Here is an 18916-nt window from a genome sequence, read left to right as displayed (position 1 = left end):
GGGAGGGGGGTATCTGGGTGTCTCAGTTGGTTAAGTGTCTGACTTGATTTAGGCTCAGGTCGTGATCTCAGGGTTGTGAGATTGAACCCCGTGTTGGGGCTTAAGATTCTCCCTCTCCCTTAGTACCCCCCACCCCAGTAGTTCTGGGAATGAAGGAAGAAATAAATCCAAACTTCTGTGTTTAATGCATAAACTCTGAGGGTTAATACAATCTGATGGCTTATTTATTGATTCTCAGGGCTATTAGCACAGGAGACATGGTAAAATATTTGTTTATTCCTTTGTTCTGTGGGCAGATTGTTGGATGTTTCTATATCTTACCATTATTTTTATATATGCACTCTATCAGTTTTGTTTCTTAACCATTTGGTAAACCACAGAATAAAATTTTAGAGTTTTAAAAATACATATCCTCATGGGAATGTTTATGAAATGTGAGAAAAGTCTTATTTAGAGAAGACATACCCAATAAGCTTGAAGCTTGTTCTGATAAAATTCAAAAAGATTTCTGTTGATCCATCTAAAATTGTCTTTACTTTGGGCACTGTGAAACTTATTTAGAAATCAACACTAAAATTAATAAATTAAGAGTTTTTGGTTTAATGTTCAGTCTGGATGTCAGGTTTGTACCAAGAGTAAAGCACTCAAGTAAAGTACATTTATTGTTGTCCTCCCCTCTCCCAACCAAAAATAAGATTGGGTAAAAAGTCTGTATCTTGAAAGCCTTAGAAGCAATTGGAGCTTCAGGTTAGCCTTGTGACTCATATTTACTGTTGATCTGCTTGTGATCTAGACAAAATTGTCCAACAGCTTGCCCTTTGAACAGATCTATGATTACTTTGTGGGATAATGGGGGTTGGGCAAGGGAGAGAGAGAGGAGGAGAGAGGGAAAGAAAGAACATGCAAGGGGTGCCTGGGTGGCTCAGTCGTTGAGCATCTGCCTTCGGCTCAGGGCGTGATCCCGGCGTTCTGGGATGGAGCCCCACATCAGGCTCCTCTGCTGGGAGCCTGCTTCTTCCTCTCCCACTCCCCTTGCTTGTCTGTCTCTCACTAGCTGTCTCTGTGTCAAGTAAATAAATAAAATCTTGAAAGGAAGGAAGGAAGGAAAGAAGGAAGGAAGGAAGGAAAGAAAGAAGGGAAGAAAGGAGAAAGAAAGAAAGAAGAGAAAGAAAGAAGAAAAGAAAAGAAAGAACATGCGAAGATCTCAAAGAGATCTTTGAGAAACTCTTTGGCGTATGGTAACAGTTCCTGCAGTAGAGTCAGCAGCTTTCCATTTGGATGCCAGCCCAGCTGCTCACTAGCTGTATGATTTTGAGCAAATTACTGACTTCTCTTTGGCCTTTGTTTTGTTTGTTTGTTTGTTTGTTTTTTGTGTTTTTTTGTTTTTTTATTTGTAGGATGGCAGTCCTACTACCTGACCTGTGGGCGGGTTGGGAGAATTAGAGATCATACGCAGCAGGCATCCAGCACAGAGCCTGCCTGTCAGTAATGGCTAGTCACTGTTGTCCACACACAGTCTCTCTGATGGTGGCATCAGCTGGGCAAGCAGGACTGACTCTGGACTGGCTTCACTTAAGACCATCCAGTTGTCTGATCAGGGAGTTCTTGGATAAAGGCAGGCACAGGGTGGGATTGTAATAGTCATTGCTTTCTTTTTACCCTGAATTTATAGTATTAGAAATCAGTTCTTGAGTAACTAGATTTAGTTAGCTATGTTTTAGACCAATTCAGTGCAATTTGGCAAATATTTTTCATAAGTTCTATCTCTGACGTCATGCTAGAGATCACTGTAACTTAGGACAGACACTTCAATGGCTCTGATCCTTTAATTCCCCTTCTATAGAATAGGCTAATTTCATTAAATCTTTGAAATCTCCAGGAAAGTTTCAAGAAGTAAAGGAGATCAGATTATAACTAATTCTCTGAAATCTTTTATAGGCTATATAATAAAAATAAGATAGAATTTTAACCACAGAAAGAGGGTTCCTAAGGAGGAAGCTAAAAAGGGAGGCCCCGAGTGAACTTTTAAGTGTCTTTATCTACTAGAACATCTGCTTACTCAGCAGAATGCTTCCTGCAAGTTATTTAGTCTTAGGTGCTCTGGTTTCACAAAATCTGTAAAGTGGGGATAAAACACCTCAGTCATGGAGCTGTTGTCATTGCTTTCATGATAAAATAGAGGGACACCACTGACCACAGTGTCTAGGACATAACAGTTGGTCATGAGTTCAGGTATCCTTTTAAGGGGAACTGCCCACCTATGGTATTTTTACTATTAAGCAGCCACCTACCCACACAGGAAATCTTAAGACATTGAATAATATCAAGTTTTTACTCTGTAGTTTTTTTCTTTTGATTGGATTTTGGGTTTTAAAGTTTAAAAATTGAAGTGATCAAGTAGTAAGACTATCTGACTTATCAGAGTAAGTTAGAACAGGCTCTTGGTTCAGAGAACCAAATTCTTTCTTCGATAGCAATACCGACTGTAGGGTCTTCTGAAAAGGCCTGATCTCCCTCCTTGATGTTAATCCTAACATTCATACCCGGGGATCTTGAAAACTTCAGAAAAGATTTGTGTATTCAGACTGTCCCTTGAAATAAATTATTTAGGACGTAAAATCATCTTTATTTTTTTTTCAAAATTAACCTGATTTAAGATCTATCAGGTAGCTAACTTCTGGTTCTGGAAGGCTGGGATTTAGAGACTGAATCCATCTTCTCCTTGTGGGTACTGGTCACAGTTTACAGACTTCAAGCTTAATTAAACTTTGTCTTTGAGACTGATTCTATCCTCGTAGCATGGGCTTTCCTTCTTAATTGTGCTTTCTGAGAAATCTGTCCTTAAGTTTGACTTACTTCTCCATCCACTTAGGTTTTTCTTTGAGTCCTCCTTTTCCCAGTGACTCCCCTCTTGAAGCTTTTTTCTTTTTTTAAAGAATTTATTTATTTGTGAGTGCATGTGCCAGTGAGCATTGGGGAGCGGCAGGCAGAAGGAGAAGCAGACTCCCCGCTGAGCGGGATCCTTATGTGGGACTGGATCCCAGGACCCAGGGATCATGACCTGAGCCAAAGGCAGGTGCTTAACTGACTGAGCCACCCAGGCACCCCCCTCTTGAAGCTTTTTATGTTTCTGCTTCATTCTGAAGTAGTTGCTTTCTAGGCTTAATGTAATACAGGCATTTTTCTGAAATTTTCCTTCTCTCATTTCCTGAGATTAATCCACTGTTTTATGGATTCCCATGCCACCTTCTTTCTTGATTTACTCTCTTATTGTACTGGACCACATATTGTAATAACTTCCTAAGGGGTATAGATTGTGTACTAAAAATATTTTTATTCTACCCTTAAATGTTATCGATAATTTGGTTAGGTATAGAATTCTAGGTTAAAGAGAATTTCCCCCGAGAACTTGTGATGCTGTGTTTCACTGTCACCCAGCATCTAGTGTTACAGTTGAGGAGCCTGATGTCATCTTGACTCTCATTCCTTAATAGGTGTTTCTTTTTCTTCTGAATGTTTTGAAAGATCTTTTTATCCCTGCTGGTCTGAAATATCATACAGTTGTGCTTAGGTTGGTGTCTTTATCTTGCGTTTTTATGCATGATGAGCCCTTTGAATCTAAACAATCTTCAGCTCTCTGAAATGTTTTTATTAATACAATATATTAATTGCAAGAAGAATCTCTGAAAGAAACAGACTAAGTGTATCCCAACAATTGTCTGAACCTCTGTGTTCCGGTATGGTAGTCATTAGCCACATGTGGCTAATTAAATTTAAGTTTAATTAAATGAAAATTAAATAAAATTAGGTATATAGTGTCTAAGTTGCACGAACCACATTACAAGTGCTGAATAATCACATGTAGCTAGTACAGATATAGATAAAGAACATTTCCAACATGATCATTTTTAAAAGTCAAAGAGGTAATGCAGAAGTTCAAAGAATATATTATAAGACAATAGAGGTAGATAAGAAAGCAAACTAACAAAATTCAGAAAGAAGCTGAAGAGAAAAATAAAAATATGATCAAGATAAAATCCACCATAGAAACAACTATAAGAATAAGTATGCCTCAGTAAAAAAGCATGGGCACAGGATCTGGCTTTAGGAAATCACAAAAGTGAAATGGTTAAGAAAAAAAAGGTGTAAAAGTGGTTATGGCAAAGATGGCTGGATACAGGAGACAGATAAAGGAGGCAAACACGTAAGGGGAATTCTCAAAGAAGGGAACAACCAGTGAACTACAAAAATATTTATAGTGGAAGAAATTTTCCTAAAATAAAGATTGGAATCTTTTCAGTGAATTTTCCTCAAATAAAGATCAAATCTTTCTTGTTTCAGGAAACTGACAGAATGATAAAACCAGCAAGTCATAATCCTAGTGATGTTTAGTAAAATTTAGGGATAAAGAGTTATAAGGGCATCCACACAGAAATACTCAGTGTTTGAAGGCAGGGGAATAACTCTTCAAAGTTCTGAGAAAATGTAACTTAAGAATTTTATACCCAGCCAGTTTATTCTTCAAGTGAAGGCCAGGGACTGACGTTTTCACCTCAGCCCTATTTGGTAATGAATCTAGCAAACCAAAGGATCATTCAGTATAAAGAACTCTAGAATGGAGAAACTGTGATAAGAGGATTGATACTGAGCATTGGCATTTCTTTAATATTTAAGTAACTATAAAATATTTGGGATGGGGAGGGGCACCTGGGAGAGCCCCACTCTTGATTTTGGCTCAGGTCATGATCTCATCATGAGATTGAGCCTAGCATTGGGCTCCACGCTTTGCTTAAGATTCTCCCTCTCCCTCTGCTGACCCCCATCCCCTGCAGGAGGATTCTCTCTTTCTTTCAAAAAAAAAAGGGGGGGGGAAGGGGGGTGTATTGACGTGTTCATTTCCTTATCTTTCATAGTAGGATGACAGTAGATACTGGCTTTAAAATTGATTCATGGGGCGACTGCGTGGCTCAGTTGGTTAAGCGTCCGACTGTTGGATTCGGCTCAGGTCATGATCTCAGGGTTGTGAAATCGAGCCCCGCATCAAGCTCTGTGCTGGGTGTGGAGCCTGCTTGAGATTCTCTCTGTCTCTCTCCCTCTGCCCCTCCTCCCCCCTTACTCTTGTGCATGGGCTCTCACTCTCCTTAAAAAAATTGATTCATGTATTATAAGCAAAATATGACTCAATGTTTTTATAATATATTTTCTTACCTTTAGAGGGTTAAGAACTAGTAACATAATGTCTAAACATTTACTTGAAGATCAGCATTCATATATTTAAGAAATGGATGTTAAATCTTTTCTGTATGTCAGAGTGTATGGTAGACACTTGGGATACAACAGATGCCAGTGCTCTTCCCTCCCTTGTGTTTAGCAGAGGTACACAGACATAAATAAGTGATGTAGTAAGGTGATACCTTCTTGGGAAGAAAACAGGGGTATAAGGAGGATTTGGGGTTGCAGGTGTGGTCAGGGTTTGCCGAGATGACATTTGAACAGAGACTTAATTTTGAGGTATCTGATAGACATCAAAGGCATGTACAAATCGGAGTTCGGGAAATAGGACTAGAATGGAGATGGGAGTTATTGGCATATAGATGAAATTATATAGATGAAATTTCTTCCCTATAGAAGAGGGGGGTGGGCTTTAGCTAGGAATGGAGGTGATTCGTCTGGGTTACAGGCCGGGTTTAGTTGCTGGTAGGTGAGTAGATCTGATAGTGAATCTTCTGATTGTTTCTCAGTGAAATAAGAAAGAAGATCATCAACTGAGAATGAGGATGAGGAGGTGAAATTAGAGATTTGAGGAGAGAGGATACTAGAAAATAAGAGAGAGAGAAAGTAGCAGAAAAGGTTTGCTTCAGGTATCAGGGTCATGGATTTAAAGTGAAACCATGAGCGTGTGTGCGTGTCTCCGGTTATATTTAGCGACATAGGCACTGGTGCAGAGGCAGAGAGGAAAATTGAAATTAGGCAAGTCTGTGGTTCTCCCAAGCCAATATGATGGAATGAAAGGAGGGGGAGGGCAAGGGATTGGAGAGCAAGCGAATGGGATTGACTGGAATTCAAGTTGTTTGAGTTCAAGTAAATTATAACATAATAATTTTTGTTCAAAAATAGCATATTACAATATCCAGTTTTCATTAAAATATCTGTTCGTTCTTCCTTTTATTTATAAATATGCATAGGGAAATATCTGAATAATCTGTAAATTGATAGTTCTAGGTGGTAGGATTTTGATCACATTTTAATTTCCTTTTATACTTTAAAAATACTTTTTTGGGGGGGGCCTGGGTGGCTCATTCGGTTAAGTGGCTACCTTTGGTTCAGGTCATGATCCCAGGGTCCTGAGATTGAACCCCAAGTTGGGCTTGCTGCTCTGCCTGCTTGTGCTCTCTCGCTTATGCTCTCTCTCTCAAATAAAAATAAAATCTTAAAAAATACACTTTTCTTAAACAGTGAGCTGTACAATTTCTACAACAAATTATATACAGGTACAAGAAGCACAAAGGAATAGAAATAAAAATGTATTGTTTAAGTTCAGGGCATATGGGGTAGTTCAGGGCCTGATGGGGAAACAAGATTGAAGGCAGAAGGCACTTTGGTCAGAGGTCGATTGCTAGACTGTGCAGTTTGTATTTTATATGGTAGGAAATGGGATACCATTCTGGTCCAGAGAGTAAGGCAACTGGATTTTTTTTTAGGAAAGCTGACTGAGGGCTATGTCTAGGGGTATTTGGTAGGAAATGTAGGAAGAGAGAGATCAAATGGTAAAGGTCTTTTCTTTTTATGATGTTAATTTATACAAAATGCAATTCCACTGCAATCCAATATATATTTCTCTATCTTGGTAAAAATTATAATGAAATTTCTCTAGAAACAAGTGAGAATAACAAAACAATATTACCTGTGTCATAAGGTTTTTGTGAAGAGTGAATGGTTACATTTTAAGGGCTTGTCATCATGCTTGGCATGAGGTATGTGGTCAGTAAATGTTACCATTATCCATCATGACCACCATCCTTCCTTGTTATATAGATTATCCATCAGCTTAGTTTTACTGATCTTTTAATTAGATCAACGTTTGTTTAACAGTTTACTTTAGGGGCACCTGGGTTGCTCAGTCAGTTAAGTATCCGACTCTTGATTTCAGCTCAGGTCTTGATGTCAGGGTCGTTAGTTCAAGCCCCGCCTTGGGCTCCACGCTGTGGGTGGAGCCTACGTAAAGAAAAAAATGCGCTCCTGGGTGGTTCAGTCAGTTAAGCGACTGACTCTTGATTTTGGCTCAGGTCCTGGTCTCAGGGTTGTGAGATCAAGACCTGAGTTGGGCTCCATGCTGGGCATGGAGCCTGCTTAAGATTCTCTTTCCCACTCCCTCTGCCCCTCCCCCTGCAGGCGACTTGCACACTCTCTCTCCCTAAAAAAAAACCCAAACCAAAACCAATTTACTTGAAGTGGTGTATTTCGTACCCCTACCCCAGTAATTTTTCTTTTCCAGAAATTACTGGGTTTTTTGAGATCTTAATGAACTATATTTTTAGACACTATGGTATCTATAACCTTGCAAATAAGTATCCCTCAGTTTTGGGTCTTTAGGAGAGTTCACTGAAGTTCCCTTCCAGCAGTATAAAGTATTGCCTATATTTTGCTATAGTTTTGCTATTGCTAATGATATCATTGATAAGTCAGATGTTTCTCAGGTTTGAAGTTTAAAATACTGGATGAGTTATAAAGATTATATAAGGCTTGAGGAAACTGTGTGCCAGGTTTACTTTAACAAAAATAGAAAAACTGGGAAGAAAATTTATTAACGTAATGATAGAATATCTGGTTGGTGGGACTATTGGTGATTTTTTTTAATTCTAAATTTTATACAGTAAACATTTCTTCAAAAAACAGAAGATGAAAATAAAGGTCTGGGTTCTAAAGACAGGCACCTCTTCTGTCTCCCATCCCTCGCTCATTAGTTCACTGACTTTGGGCAAGTCACATACCATCTCAGAGCCTTTATTTCTTTATCTGGAAAAGGTAAGGATCAAATAAAATTAAAGTACATAGAAATGATAAGGAAATAGCAAAATGCCATGCAAAAGGTAGTTATTATTAGAAGTAGTCTTAATTTCCAGAAATGATGCTCTTCTGTTTTGGAGAGGCCTTGTTCCAGAGCTCTAGCTCTTTATCACTACATCAGAAGAAGGCACTTAGGCCGAAATCATACGTATGATGACTCAGTTTTATCCAAGGCTGCTTTGTCTGTTTTTAGAAATTCATTTTTAATGGTAGCTTTAAAATCACAGAGAAATTTTGAGTACTTAACAGGATCATCAAAGTGGGTTTAAAAAAAATCACTTCTGTAATTTTTCATATTCAGGGTAGTTTTATAAGTTGAGTTAGTGGGGCAAATTTTCAAGGTGAAAACCTGAAGGTGAATTCTACTTTTGTCTAATAATAGAGTAGCTTTGCTTGGCTCAGGTGAGCCTGTATATTTGAAATGTGTTTTCCCCACACATTTATGAAAGCAGACAGAAAGGTCTTTTACTCCAAATTATAGATAAATACATGACATTTTGCAAGCTCCAAAACAATTCGATTTTCCAGTCATCAAAGGCTTTATGAGTACCAGCAAACTAACATATGCTACAACAGCTAGCCTGACCTTGTTCCTTGTAAACACAAGGACATTTGATTTTCCAGTATCTGTTTGAATAAGTTTTGCCAAACCTTGACAAAAAAGGGCAAGCTTCATCAACAATATCTAACTGTTCAGAGATGAGTTTTCTGAAGATGTTAACAGTTTTATTTAGAACTTTCCAGCTAGTTTGGTGGGATCTTCATCCTTGTAATTGCTACCTCACTTTGCAATTGCAGAGTTACCTCTAAGAAAATAGCCTTGGCTCAGTCAGCTGGGTAAGTCATAAGAATATTTAGCTTTGAAAAGGGGCAAGTACACATCAGGCCAGAAATAAGGACCTAATGCCAGTTCTTTCCCCCAACAAACCATTTTTATAAAGCATAGTGAAGATACTTGAATTCAGATAGTTATGTACAGAGTTCAGGGAACCTCTCTTTGTTTCTTCAAACTGCAGCGTTTAACCAGCTGGTCTCTTTGAACCTGATATCATGAAGCTTGTCCTGGATCAGCTCATTTTCTCCAGCTTCTGAAGCTCTTCACCCAGTTTGCCATTTTCTCCCTGGTAACCAAAGCCCCTTGCCTCCAGTTTCATACCCACGGTTGAAGCCACCAGCCACGAACTCCTCCAGCTCCCAGCATTACAGCCTTCCGCCTTCACACAATGTAGCTCTGTTCGCATCCATGTTTACCACCTCGGGTCTTAGAAGGATAGCATCTTGCTCCCCCCGTCTAAGGAGAATTTCTTCATCTTTGCCTCTAATTTCATCTTCCCCTTTTCCTCTGAGATCTTCCTCCAGAAGTTTTCTCATGCCCTCTGGCTTAAGCTTCTTCCCTTCGGTTGTATTTGCTCCCACAGACTGAATATGCTTGAGTATTCTTATCAACTAAACAAAAGTCCTTGACCTTCTACCCCATTCTAGTTACTGACCCTTTGTTCTCCATTTTAAAATTAGACTTCTTGAAGAAATGCGTACCGTCCATTGACTCCTCACCCCACCTTAATCTGACCCCAGGTAGCCTTCACCACACTCACTGCTTTTCACCAGGAGCACCTGTGACTTCCAGGTTATTACAGTCTGTACAGCCGTTCTTCCGTGACTTGGGTGTGCTCTGCATTATTGCCGTGGGCCTTACTAGGCTTCTTGGAACTTACAACTCCCTAGCTTCCTTCACGATCTTCCACCAGCCTCTCCAGCTTTCCTGTCTTGGGTTCCTTTGTGAACTCTTCTTGTCCTTGCCTTGAACTGTGATGTTCCCCCAGAATATCCTTAGCCCACTCTTTCCTCACACTGCAGGTCCTCACGGTGTGACCTCAGGGCTAGTTAACATGGAACCGCTGGCTCCCAAATCTGTGTGTCAGCCTTCAACTTTGAGACTCAAATATCCAGCAGCTGACTTCACATCTCATTCATTAAATCATTGGCTCATCAATATTCTGAGCATCTACCATCACCAGACTCTTGTTTTAAAAGACTGACTGATAAAATGACTGTGAAAGACGGGAGGAAATCCCGGATAGTGACAATATAGTGGATTGTATACTCTGAGAGAAACAAGCAAAGGGTGCTGTGAATGTGAAAGAATAGGGACAGGCACCGGTCTGAGAGCTTTTAAGGATGTTACCTCTCAGACCTTAAATTAATTAACCATGTAGGAGGAGAGATCCTTTTCCTCATTTCTCTGATTAACATTTCTTCCCCTAGTTACTCGGTCACCTAAATCAGAAACCTCATAGTTACCCTTGGCTCCTTTGTCATGCTCAGTTTTCACTCTTAGGTCCTGCCATTTCAGTCCAGAGACAGGGCTCCAGTCCAGCCTTCTTCCCCGTCCGTCCTACTTCTGTCCTGATTTGAGGCCTTGTCCTCTGTTGCCTGCATTTTTCCAGTAGACCCACAAGTGGTATCCTTGCTTTATGTCTCGATCCCTTTGCATCCACTTCTCTAAAGGCCAGCATGGTGTTAGCAAAAATGGTGATCTGCTGCTATCACTGCTCTGCTGACAAGTCTCTGCTCAGAAGCTCTCCACATTTCTGGCTTCACCCCTGCAGATTCTGATTCTGTAGTACTGCTGGGCCGGGGTCTGTGCTCTGTAGTTCCTTAAGAGATATTGGCACCTGAGCAGATTGAGAAACCTCTGACCTACCATTGTCAAGTCTGAACCCCTCTGCCTGGTTGCACACGGCCCTCCATGACCCCCGCTTTGGCTTAGCAGTCAGCCACATGTCCCACCGTGCCCCGTGTGTCTACTGGTCTAGGTAAAATCCTCCCATTTTGTATGAATCCTGTTAGAGATGATATTTGTAAAAAGGACTTTTCAAAACTGTAACATTTTATTTAAGTATCTGCTGTCGTTTTTTGTAATGTATTTCCTGCCTTTTCAGTGGATGATGCTGGCAAAATAGAACACGATGGTTCCTCTGGAATGACCATGGACGCAGAGTCGGAAATCGATCCTTGTAAGGTGGATGGCACTTGCCCTGAAGTCATCAAGGTGTACATTTTTAAAGCTGACCCTGGAGAGGATGACTTAGGTAAGAGGAAAGCTTCAGCATATTACGCATCCTGATCAGACACTGATTTCTTTTGGGTGGTTTAGATTGAGGACCTTTGAAATCTTTTCTGAAGATAACTTTTAAACAAGGATTTCCATGTAGCAGTAGAAAAGTGTATGAAATGTAATAAGTCAAACGGGTGGAAATGAAGTTTTCTTTTTCTTTTTTCTTTTTCTTTTTTCTTTTTTAAGATTTATTTATTTATTTATTTGACAGAGAGAGAGAGAGAGACAGCCAGCGAGAGAGGGAACACAGGCGGGGGGAGTGGGAGAGGAGGAAGCAGGCTCCCAGCGGAGGAGCCTGATGTGGGGCTCGATCCCACAACTCTAGGATCATGCCCTGAGCCAAAGGCAGACGCTTAACGACTGCGCCACCCAGGCGCCCCAGAAATGAAGTTTTCAGATAAATTCTCGGAGATGTCATCTTCTCTGATAGGTGGCACCGTAGACATTGTGGAGAGTGAGCCTGAGAATGACCACGGAGTTGAATTACTTGATCAGAATAGCAGTATTCGTGTGCCAAGGGAAAAGATGGTTTATATGACTGTCAACGACTCTCAGCAAGAAGATGAAGATTTAAGTAAGTAGGTGGCCTTTCTGTGGGAGAAAATTTTATGTTTCTGTAGCTCTCTTTTTAAATACGGTCAGTATTTGAAGGAAAACAAGTAGCATTATTGTAGACATCTTTATGCTGCCGTGTTGCAAGGGCAATCTCAGGAACTCTGTATGGATGCGTAGGATTTTGCTTTAAAAACAAGTAAAGGTCAAAGCCAAGAAGTGAATGATTCCTTCAACAAATATTCGTTGCCTGCTTAGGACTCTGAAAGCTTTGTCTTAAGTGTGTAACACCTGAGACTTTTTCTGCTTGTCTGTTAGCTGAATTCAAAGAAAAACGTCTTTCCTGTGATCTCTGTAAACCTGGTCACAAAAGCTGATATAATTTCCTACTTAGATGTCGCGGAAATTGCCGATGAAGTTTATATGGAGGTGATCGTAGGGGAGGAGGATGCGGCGGCGGCGGCAGCGGCCGCCGCGGCACACGAGCAGCAGATCGACGACAATGAAATCAAAACCTTCATGCCAATCGCGTGGGCCGCAGCTTACGGTAAGTCACTTGGCGGCTCTTCGGACGGAATTGGCTCGCGAACGTGAATTCATGATTGAAAACGGTGTCTGTGGCCTTAGGTTTCTGAAATAGGAAGCACCACTACCCTGTACGGGCTACTTGATTTGAACAAGAGGAGAGGAAGATTATAAAGTCTACCTTTTGTCTTTATTTATAACAAGAATTTCCTTCATGTGTATAGTACGTAGAAGGAAGTACTGCAAGAAGTATGCAGGCTTTCAAGCTGAAACTTTATCTTGATTGTATCTGGCCCATGACTTTACAATCTGCGGAGACAGCAAGGGAGTTCATGGGGCAAAATGCTGACCTGTGTTTTTTAGATTTGGAAGCGAGGCATTTCCTACCGTCTCACTATAATAAATGTGGTCCTAAAACCCATTACCTAGAATGGGAACTTTCTGTCATTCATGAGTATCATGGCTTACTTTTCGTTGTTATAGTTAATAAAGAATCCCTAATTTTTTATAATTTATAATACTGTATAATTTTGTTTTTTAATGCGCATTGTTAGGTAATAATTCTGATGGAATTGAAACCCGGAATGGCACTGCAAGTGCCCTCTTGCACATAGATGAGTCTGCTGGGCTCGGCAGACTGGCTAAACAAAAACCAAAGAAAAGGAGAAGACCTGATTCCAGGCAGTACCAAACAGGTGAGGGCACATGAGTTCCACAGCGCAGCGTGCTTGGCGAGCTCTCAGATGAAACTCTAGTATGTATCCACGGAGGTGTTGTGATGGCGTTATAGCTGCTAGACCACATGTAGCTTTTGTGTATTGAATTTGAAAATATAATTTTAAGAATTCAGTGATATTCATGAATGATTTCCTGGGATAAAAAGAAACAGGGAATGGCTCAAACGTGGATAGGGAAGAAAATTCAAAACTCGTGTGGTTTTTATGTGGAAATGAAAAGAAATCCCTCAAACACGTTACAAGTATTAACAGTTTTAAAAACTAAATTAATGCAAAGAATCTGATTATGTTACCTTAAGGCAGGCATAATTTACAGAGCAGCAGGACAAGTACTTCCGTTTATGTGACCCTATTCCTGTCTATTTGTGGGTGGCGATTTGCATATTAAACTCTTCATAGGTAGATATAAGCTTTACTGTAAAGTGACGCAAAATTAGGTTTTTCGGAGTAACCAAAGCAGGAATTATGATTGCAAAACTTTATTTTTATGAAGAATTTTCTGCCAATTTCTAAATTGATAGAGCTTTGATCAGTAGTTGGCAGAAGTTACATATTGATTGATTGATTGATTTTTTTAAACTTAAGGGACTGAGGTTGGTACAATCAGACTGAATGAAGTTTTCAGACCAGGGTTCTCTTTATGACAGGGTTGCTCTGTCTCTTATACTGAAAAATGATAAAAGGAATGTTATGTAGCAAAGCTTAATGTAGGAATACTTGCATAATAATGTTCAGAACACACACTTTAAATGCTCACAGAAACCAAAATGGAACTTGGTTTGATCACTCATGCTCCTTTCTTTTCCTTTCGTAGCTATAATTATTGGCCCTGATGGACATCCCTTGACTGTCTATCCTTGCATGATTTGTGGGAAAAAATTTAAGTCGAGAGGTTTTTTAAAAAGGCACATGAAAAACCATCCTGAACACCTTACCAAGAAGAAGTACCGCTGTACTGACTGTGATTACACTACCAACAAGAAGATAAGTTTACACAACCACCTGGAGAGCCACAAGCTGACCAGCAAGGCAGAGAAGGCCATCGAATGCGATGAGTGTGGGAAGCATTTCTCTCATGCTGGGGCTCTGTTTACTCACAAAATGGTGCATAAGGAAAAAGGAGCCAACAAAATGCACAAGTGTAAATTCTGTGAATACGAGACAGCTGAACAAGGGTTGTTGAATCGCCACCTTTTGGCGGTCCACAGCAAGAACTTTCCTCATATTTGTGTGGAGTGCGGTAAAGGTTTTCGTCACCCGTCAGAGCTCAAAAAGCACATGCGCATCCATACCGGCGAGAAGCCGTACCAGTGCCAGTACTGCGAATATAGGTCTGCAGACTCTTCTAACTTGAAAACACATGTAAAAACTAAGCATAGTAAAGAGATGCCATTCAAGTGTGACATCTGTCTTCTGACTTTCTCAGATACCAAAGAGGTGCAGCAACATGCTCTTATCCACCAAGAAAGCAAAACACACCAGTGTTTGCACTGCGACCACAAGAGCTCGAACTCAAGCGATTTGAAACGACACATAATTTCGGTTCACACGAAGGACTACCCCCATAAGTGTGACATGTGTGATAAAGGCTTTCACAGGCCTTCCGAACTCAAGAAACACGTGGCTGCCCACAAGGGTAAAAAAATGCACCAGTGTAGACATTGTGACTTTAAGATTGCAGATCCATTTGTTCTAAGTCGCCATATTCTCTCAGTTCACACAAAAGATCTTCCATTTAGGTGTAAGAGGTGTAGAAAGGGATTTAGGCAACAGAATGAGCTTAAAAAGCATATGAAGACACACAGTGGCAGGAAGGTGTATCAGTGTGAGTACTGTGAGTATAGCACTACAGATGCCTCAGGCTTTAAACGGCACGTTATCTCCATTCATACGAAAGACTATCCTCACCGGTGTGAGTACTGCAAGAAAGGCTTCCGGAGACCTTCGGAAAAGAACCAGCACATAATGCGACATCATAAAGAAGTTGGCCTGCCCTGACGATACTGCTACAGACATTTGTAGAGATGTTGGCCTTGAAGCAGAAATTTCATTTTAAAGCCAATCAGTCTCGTTCACATAACAATACTGTATATTGATTTATGCTGTGTACAAATAGAATTATTGCTTCTAGTTGAGGTTTTTTTTTTACATTTTGTTTAATAGTGTGTTCTGAATTCTATTCAGTTTGTTTAATAAATGGGGGAAAGCAGCAACAAGTAAGTTGCTTTTAATAAAGTAATCCCTGATTCTATACTGAATTTTTCTATCTTAGAAGTTTTATATTTATTTAAATATTTACCTTGCTTACCTTGATGGTACTCTTCTAAGACCATTTAACTTAAAGTTAAGGTAACTTTAGATTGGTAACTCTGAAAGTATTCATGTTGACTCATTTTTTTTTCCCGTAAATTTCTCACAATAAAATTGTCAGAGACCTCTACTAACAGAAATGGGAGATTTTACAGTCAGGTCTAATTACCCTGACATGGAAGTCATTTACTTGTCTTGCTTACTATTTCCAGACCACATGACAATGAAAGTTTCCATTTGAGCTTTTGCGTCCCTGGCATCGCTGAGGAAAGAACAGTGGCTGGGTTCGTGTTTACTTTTCGTTTTGTTTAGCAGACAAACTATACTTCTTTGGGGGCTTTCTTTGGTGTATTTACATCTTTTGTCAGCATAGCAAACTTTTAGAAAACTTCCTTGACAAATTTTGCTTGATGCTGTTGTATTTTGATTATTCCGTCTGTGCTGCTTTGTCTTGGAATGGTTGTGTGCTACAAATGAGATTATCGAGGACTGCATCTTGGAATCTCCTAGAGGTAATTCGTGGCTCGTAGGATCTTTTGCAACTTTATATATGTAAATGTACCCTGAAGTATATATATGCACATATATAGAGAACATGTATCTGTGTGTATTGCTTATTTTACATATTTATACACACAACCCCACTAGTAGTTAAGATCTATAATGAAAAGTATTAAATTTACAATAACATGAAAGACGCAGGGATGCATGAGAGCATTTTGTAAATCATGCTCTTCAGAGAGACTACTCAGGTGAAGAATTAGAAGGAAAATAAGGACACTAGTATTTTTAAAGAGTAAAGGTATTTTCTTTTAAATATCTTTGGTAATTGAAAAATAGACGTTAAGATGTTTCTAGATAGAATGTTTTCCTACAACTTCAGCTCCATGCCTTTACATTTTTCTGAAAAGCTCATGAGTATCCGGGCGTAGCTCCGTCAGTTCTCTCCGAGAAGCCCACGAGGGAACTCCGCGTCACCCAGTGAGGGGGATTCAGGAAACCGCAGCTCCGTGTCCCAGAGATCGGGTGCTAATTATGACCACACTTGGCAGGTCCAGCCTGCTCTGTTATTTCTTTAGTTACAGTTAGCAAACTTTAAAAAACCGAACGCTCAGATTGGCTTTGCTTAGAAGATAAAGGTGGGTTTAAGTGCATGGGAAAATCTGAGGCCTTATTCGGAACATCACCAAGTCTTTCACAGCTTTGTTTTTCTTTGAGAGCCGACGTTTTTTAAACAGTTCTGAATCAGAGTCGGAAATGCATAAAATGAACTCAGTTAATTAGAATTTAGTTATGTTAAGATGGATCTTGGAAAATGAAAAACAGGTTTTGGGGTCCTTCAGCCTGGCTGTCCGCACAGGAGCGTGCGGCGCGTCGTAGGAGGGTCCGCAGGCTTCTTCCCGCTTGGTAGCTGCCTTGCCGCTTCAGTACGGCGCTCCGTCCCCTTCGTGCTGTTAGCTCTCTACCTTTCGCCTTTCCCTTTGCCATTGGTATTTGTATTCAAGAATTATATTCATAGGGTTAGAAATATAAATATTTGGTGGTCGGCAAGCCTCTGAAGTGCTAGATTGATTTCGTCCTGTTGTAAATCAAGTGCTTTAGGCTGGTATGAACTCCAACCTGAATGCCAGTTAAAGCCAAGGCATGGGCCTATCCCAGTGGGAGCTCCTGTGCCCTCTTGGCTCTCATACATGGTATTTTTTTTTAAAGTAACTTACAATTGTGTGATTCATTGCCCTGCAGTACTATCCTTGAAAGCTCTGTCTGTTTTTTTGTGAGAACCTTTAAAATCTCCCTTCATTTTTTTCCCCAGAAATCATGTAAAAGACACTTAAATGAAAGTGGAAATTTATTAACTTTAAAACATGCTGTAACATTAGTACAGAAAATATAAATAATTGGTCATTTAACTATATTTTTTTAAATAAACTGAAAGATAAAGAACACAACACTCTACACACTTTATATTTCTCTTACATAGCCTGGAATCATACACAGTTATTTTCTTTTTAAAGCACAATATTGAAACCTTTAAAAGGTATTTAAGGGTTTGGTCAAGTGAATATGATAAAATGTATTTGTCTGTATAAAGAGAAAATGAAATTGTAGTCACTGTTATGTACTGACATTAGTTACAACCTAGTTTTAATTCTTAAAACAATTTTTATTAGCAAAGCTAAAAAAATGGATGTTTCAGTTAAATGTTTTAAAGAGGTACAGATTTTTACAAGGACATAATATAAGTTATTGTTCTGTAGAAATATCCTATTAAATATTGTATGTCCCTCCCTCTGTACACTTTGTAAAAAAAAGTAAAATACATAAAAAGAAATCATATAGGGATGTGTGACATTATTGTAATTGTGTACTTGAGAATAACGTGCAAAAATAAAAATCAGAATATTTTCCTGTTAATGGATGTTTAGTCTATTTGATACCAGTACTAAGTTAATGCTTTTTCTTAAGGAAAAAAATGTACAGTTTTTGTAAACCTAATAAACATCAAAAGCAGTGGATTATTTTCATTTCCCCATTTCTTAATTCCTTTTATGCAGCAGTGGATTGCAAAATGCTTGATTGCTTTGAATTTTGTGACTCGATGCAAATACTCTTAATAGTTCAGCCCTGCGAATTTGCAAGTAATATATCAGAAAACTTAAGAGATGATTGGTGAGTCCTTTGATGAGCATGTCCTTGAAGTTGGGTTTTTTCCTTTTATCTTCATAAGGGATTTGTTTTATTAGCAATTCCAGTTCCCCTGAGACAGATTTGCCATGCCTGAAATGGTGTTTGAGAGCACTTAAAGTTCATCTCCGTATCACTGCACAGCACACTTAATCACTGGGTGTTGTCCCCACCTCCGCAGCAGAAGCCCTGCCCCAGAGTGACACCTTTGTGCCAGGTTTGGAGGGCTTTCATTCGTAGACACTAACGTGCTAGACAGGGGCCGCTGTTACGAAAACCAGAAGTTAGGCAAAGGTGACCAGGAGTCACTAGAGAGTAACAGAGCCACTTAAGCCATCTTTGATTTGTAAAGATGAGATCCTTCAGATCTTCAGCTCTGCGGGAATGCAGTGTTTGCCTAATAGTTGAAACAGTAAATAATCAGAACTCGGGGTCAGTGGTCAAGAGAACATGGTGAGTGTCACTGCCCAGAGCCATGAACCACACAGAAAGGTAGCGTGTAAAACACTTCGTTGTAACAGAAGGCCTGGTGACAGCATCTTACCGGTCAGATCCCAGCAGTCAGGTAAGGTACTGCTCTGTTCTCTGGGAATCTCAGTATTAACAGTTTTGTTGCCCACAAATTCTAGGATTCATGAAGGAAAAGTGGGACCAGTCAGAATCTTAAAGGGGTGATATTTTAGAGCAGTGGTTTCCCAAGTGCTCTGGCAACAGTGGCAGCATCGTAATCACCTGGAACTTTGTTAAAGATAAAAATTCTCGGTCACACGTCATACCCACCGAGTCGGGAAACTGGGCGCGAGACCCGGTGATCTGTGTCTTAACATGTCCTCCAAGTGGCTCTGATGCGTGCTCAAGTTTGGGAAACCGTCTCACAGCACCCGAGGGACCGAAAAGATCACTGGTGCAACATGTTGTGTGG

At 39.9% G+C, this 18916-nt stretch overlaps 1 protein-coding gene across 2 annotated transcripts in view; it reads left to right on the top strand.

Annotated features, from left to right (window-relative positions):
* Positions 1-17825, top strand: part of ZFX (zinc finger protein X-linked) — a 54903-nt gene extending 37078 nt beyond the window's left edge. For both annotated transcript variants that reach the window (XM_040633403.1, XM_040633411.1), the window contains 5 exons: positions 11010-11159; positions 11616-11759; positions 12132-12284; positions 12817-12957; positions 13814-17825. In XM_040633403.1, coding sequence (XP_040489337.1) covers positions 11010-11159; positions 11616-11759; positions 12132-12284; positions 12817-12957; positions 13814-14997 — 1772 coding nt within the window. In that variant the 3' untranslated portion in view covers positions 14998-17825. The remainder of the gene's footprint in view (positions 1-11009; positions 11160-11615; positions 11760-12131; positions 12285-12816; positions 12958-13813) is intronic.
* The last annotated feature ends 1091 nt before the right edge of the window (positions 17826-18916 follow it).

Source organism: Ursus maritimus (assembly GCF_017311325.1).
Source record: "Ursus maritimus isolate PB19 chromosome X unlocalized genomic scaffold, ASM1731132v1 scaffold_X1, whole genome shotgun sequence".
Lineage (NCBI taxonomy): Eukaryota > Metazoa > Chordata > Mammalia > Carnivora > Ursidae > Ursus > Ursus maritimus.
The sequence above is the reverse complement of the archived record's forward strand: the minus strand, read 5'-3'. Positions and strand labels throughout refer to the sequence as shown.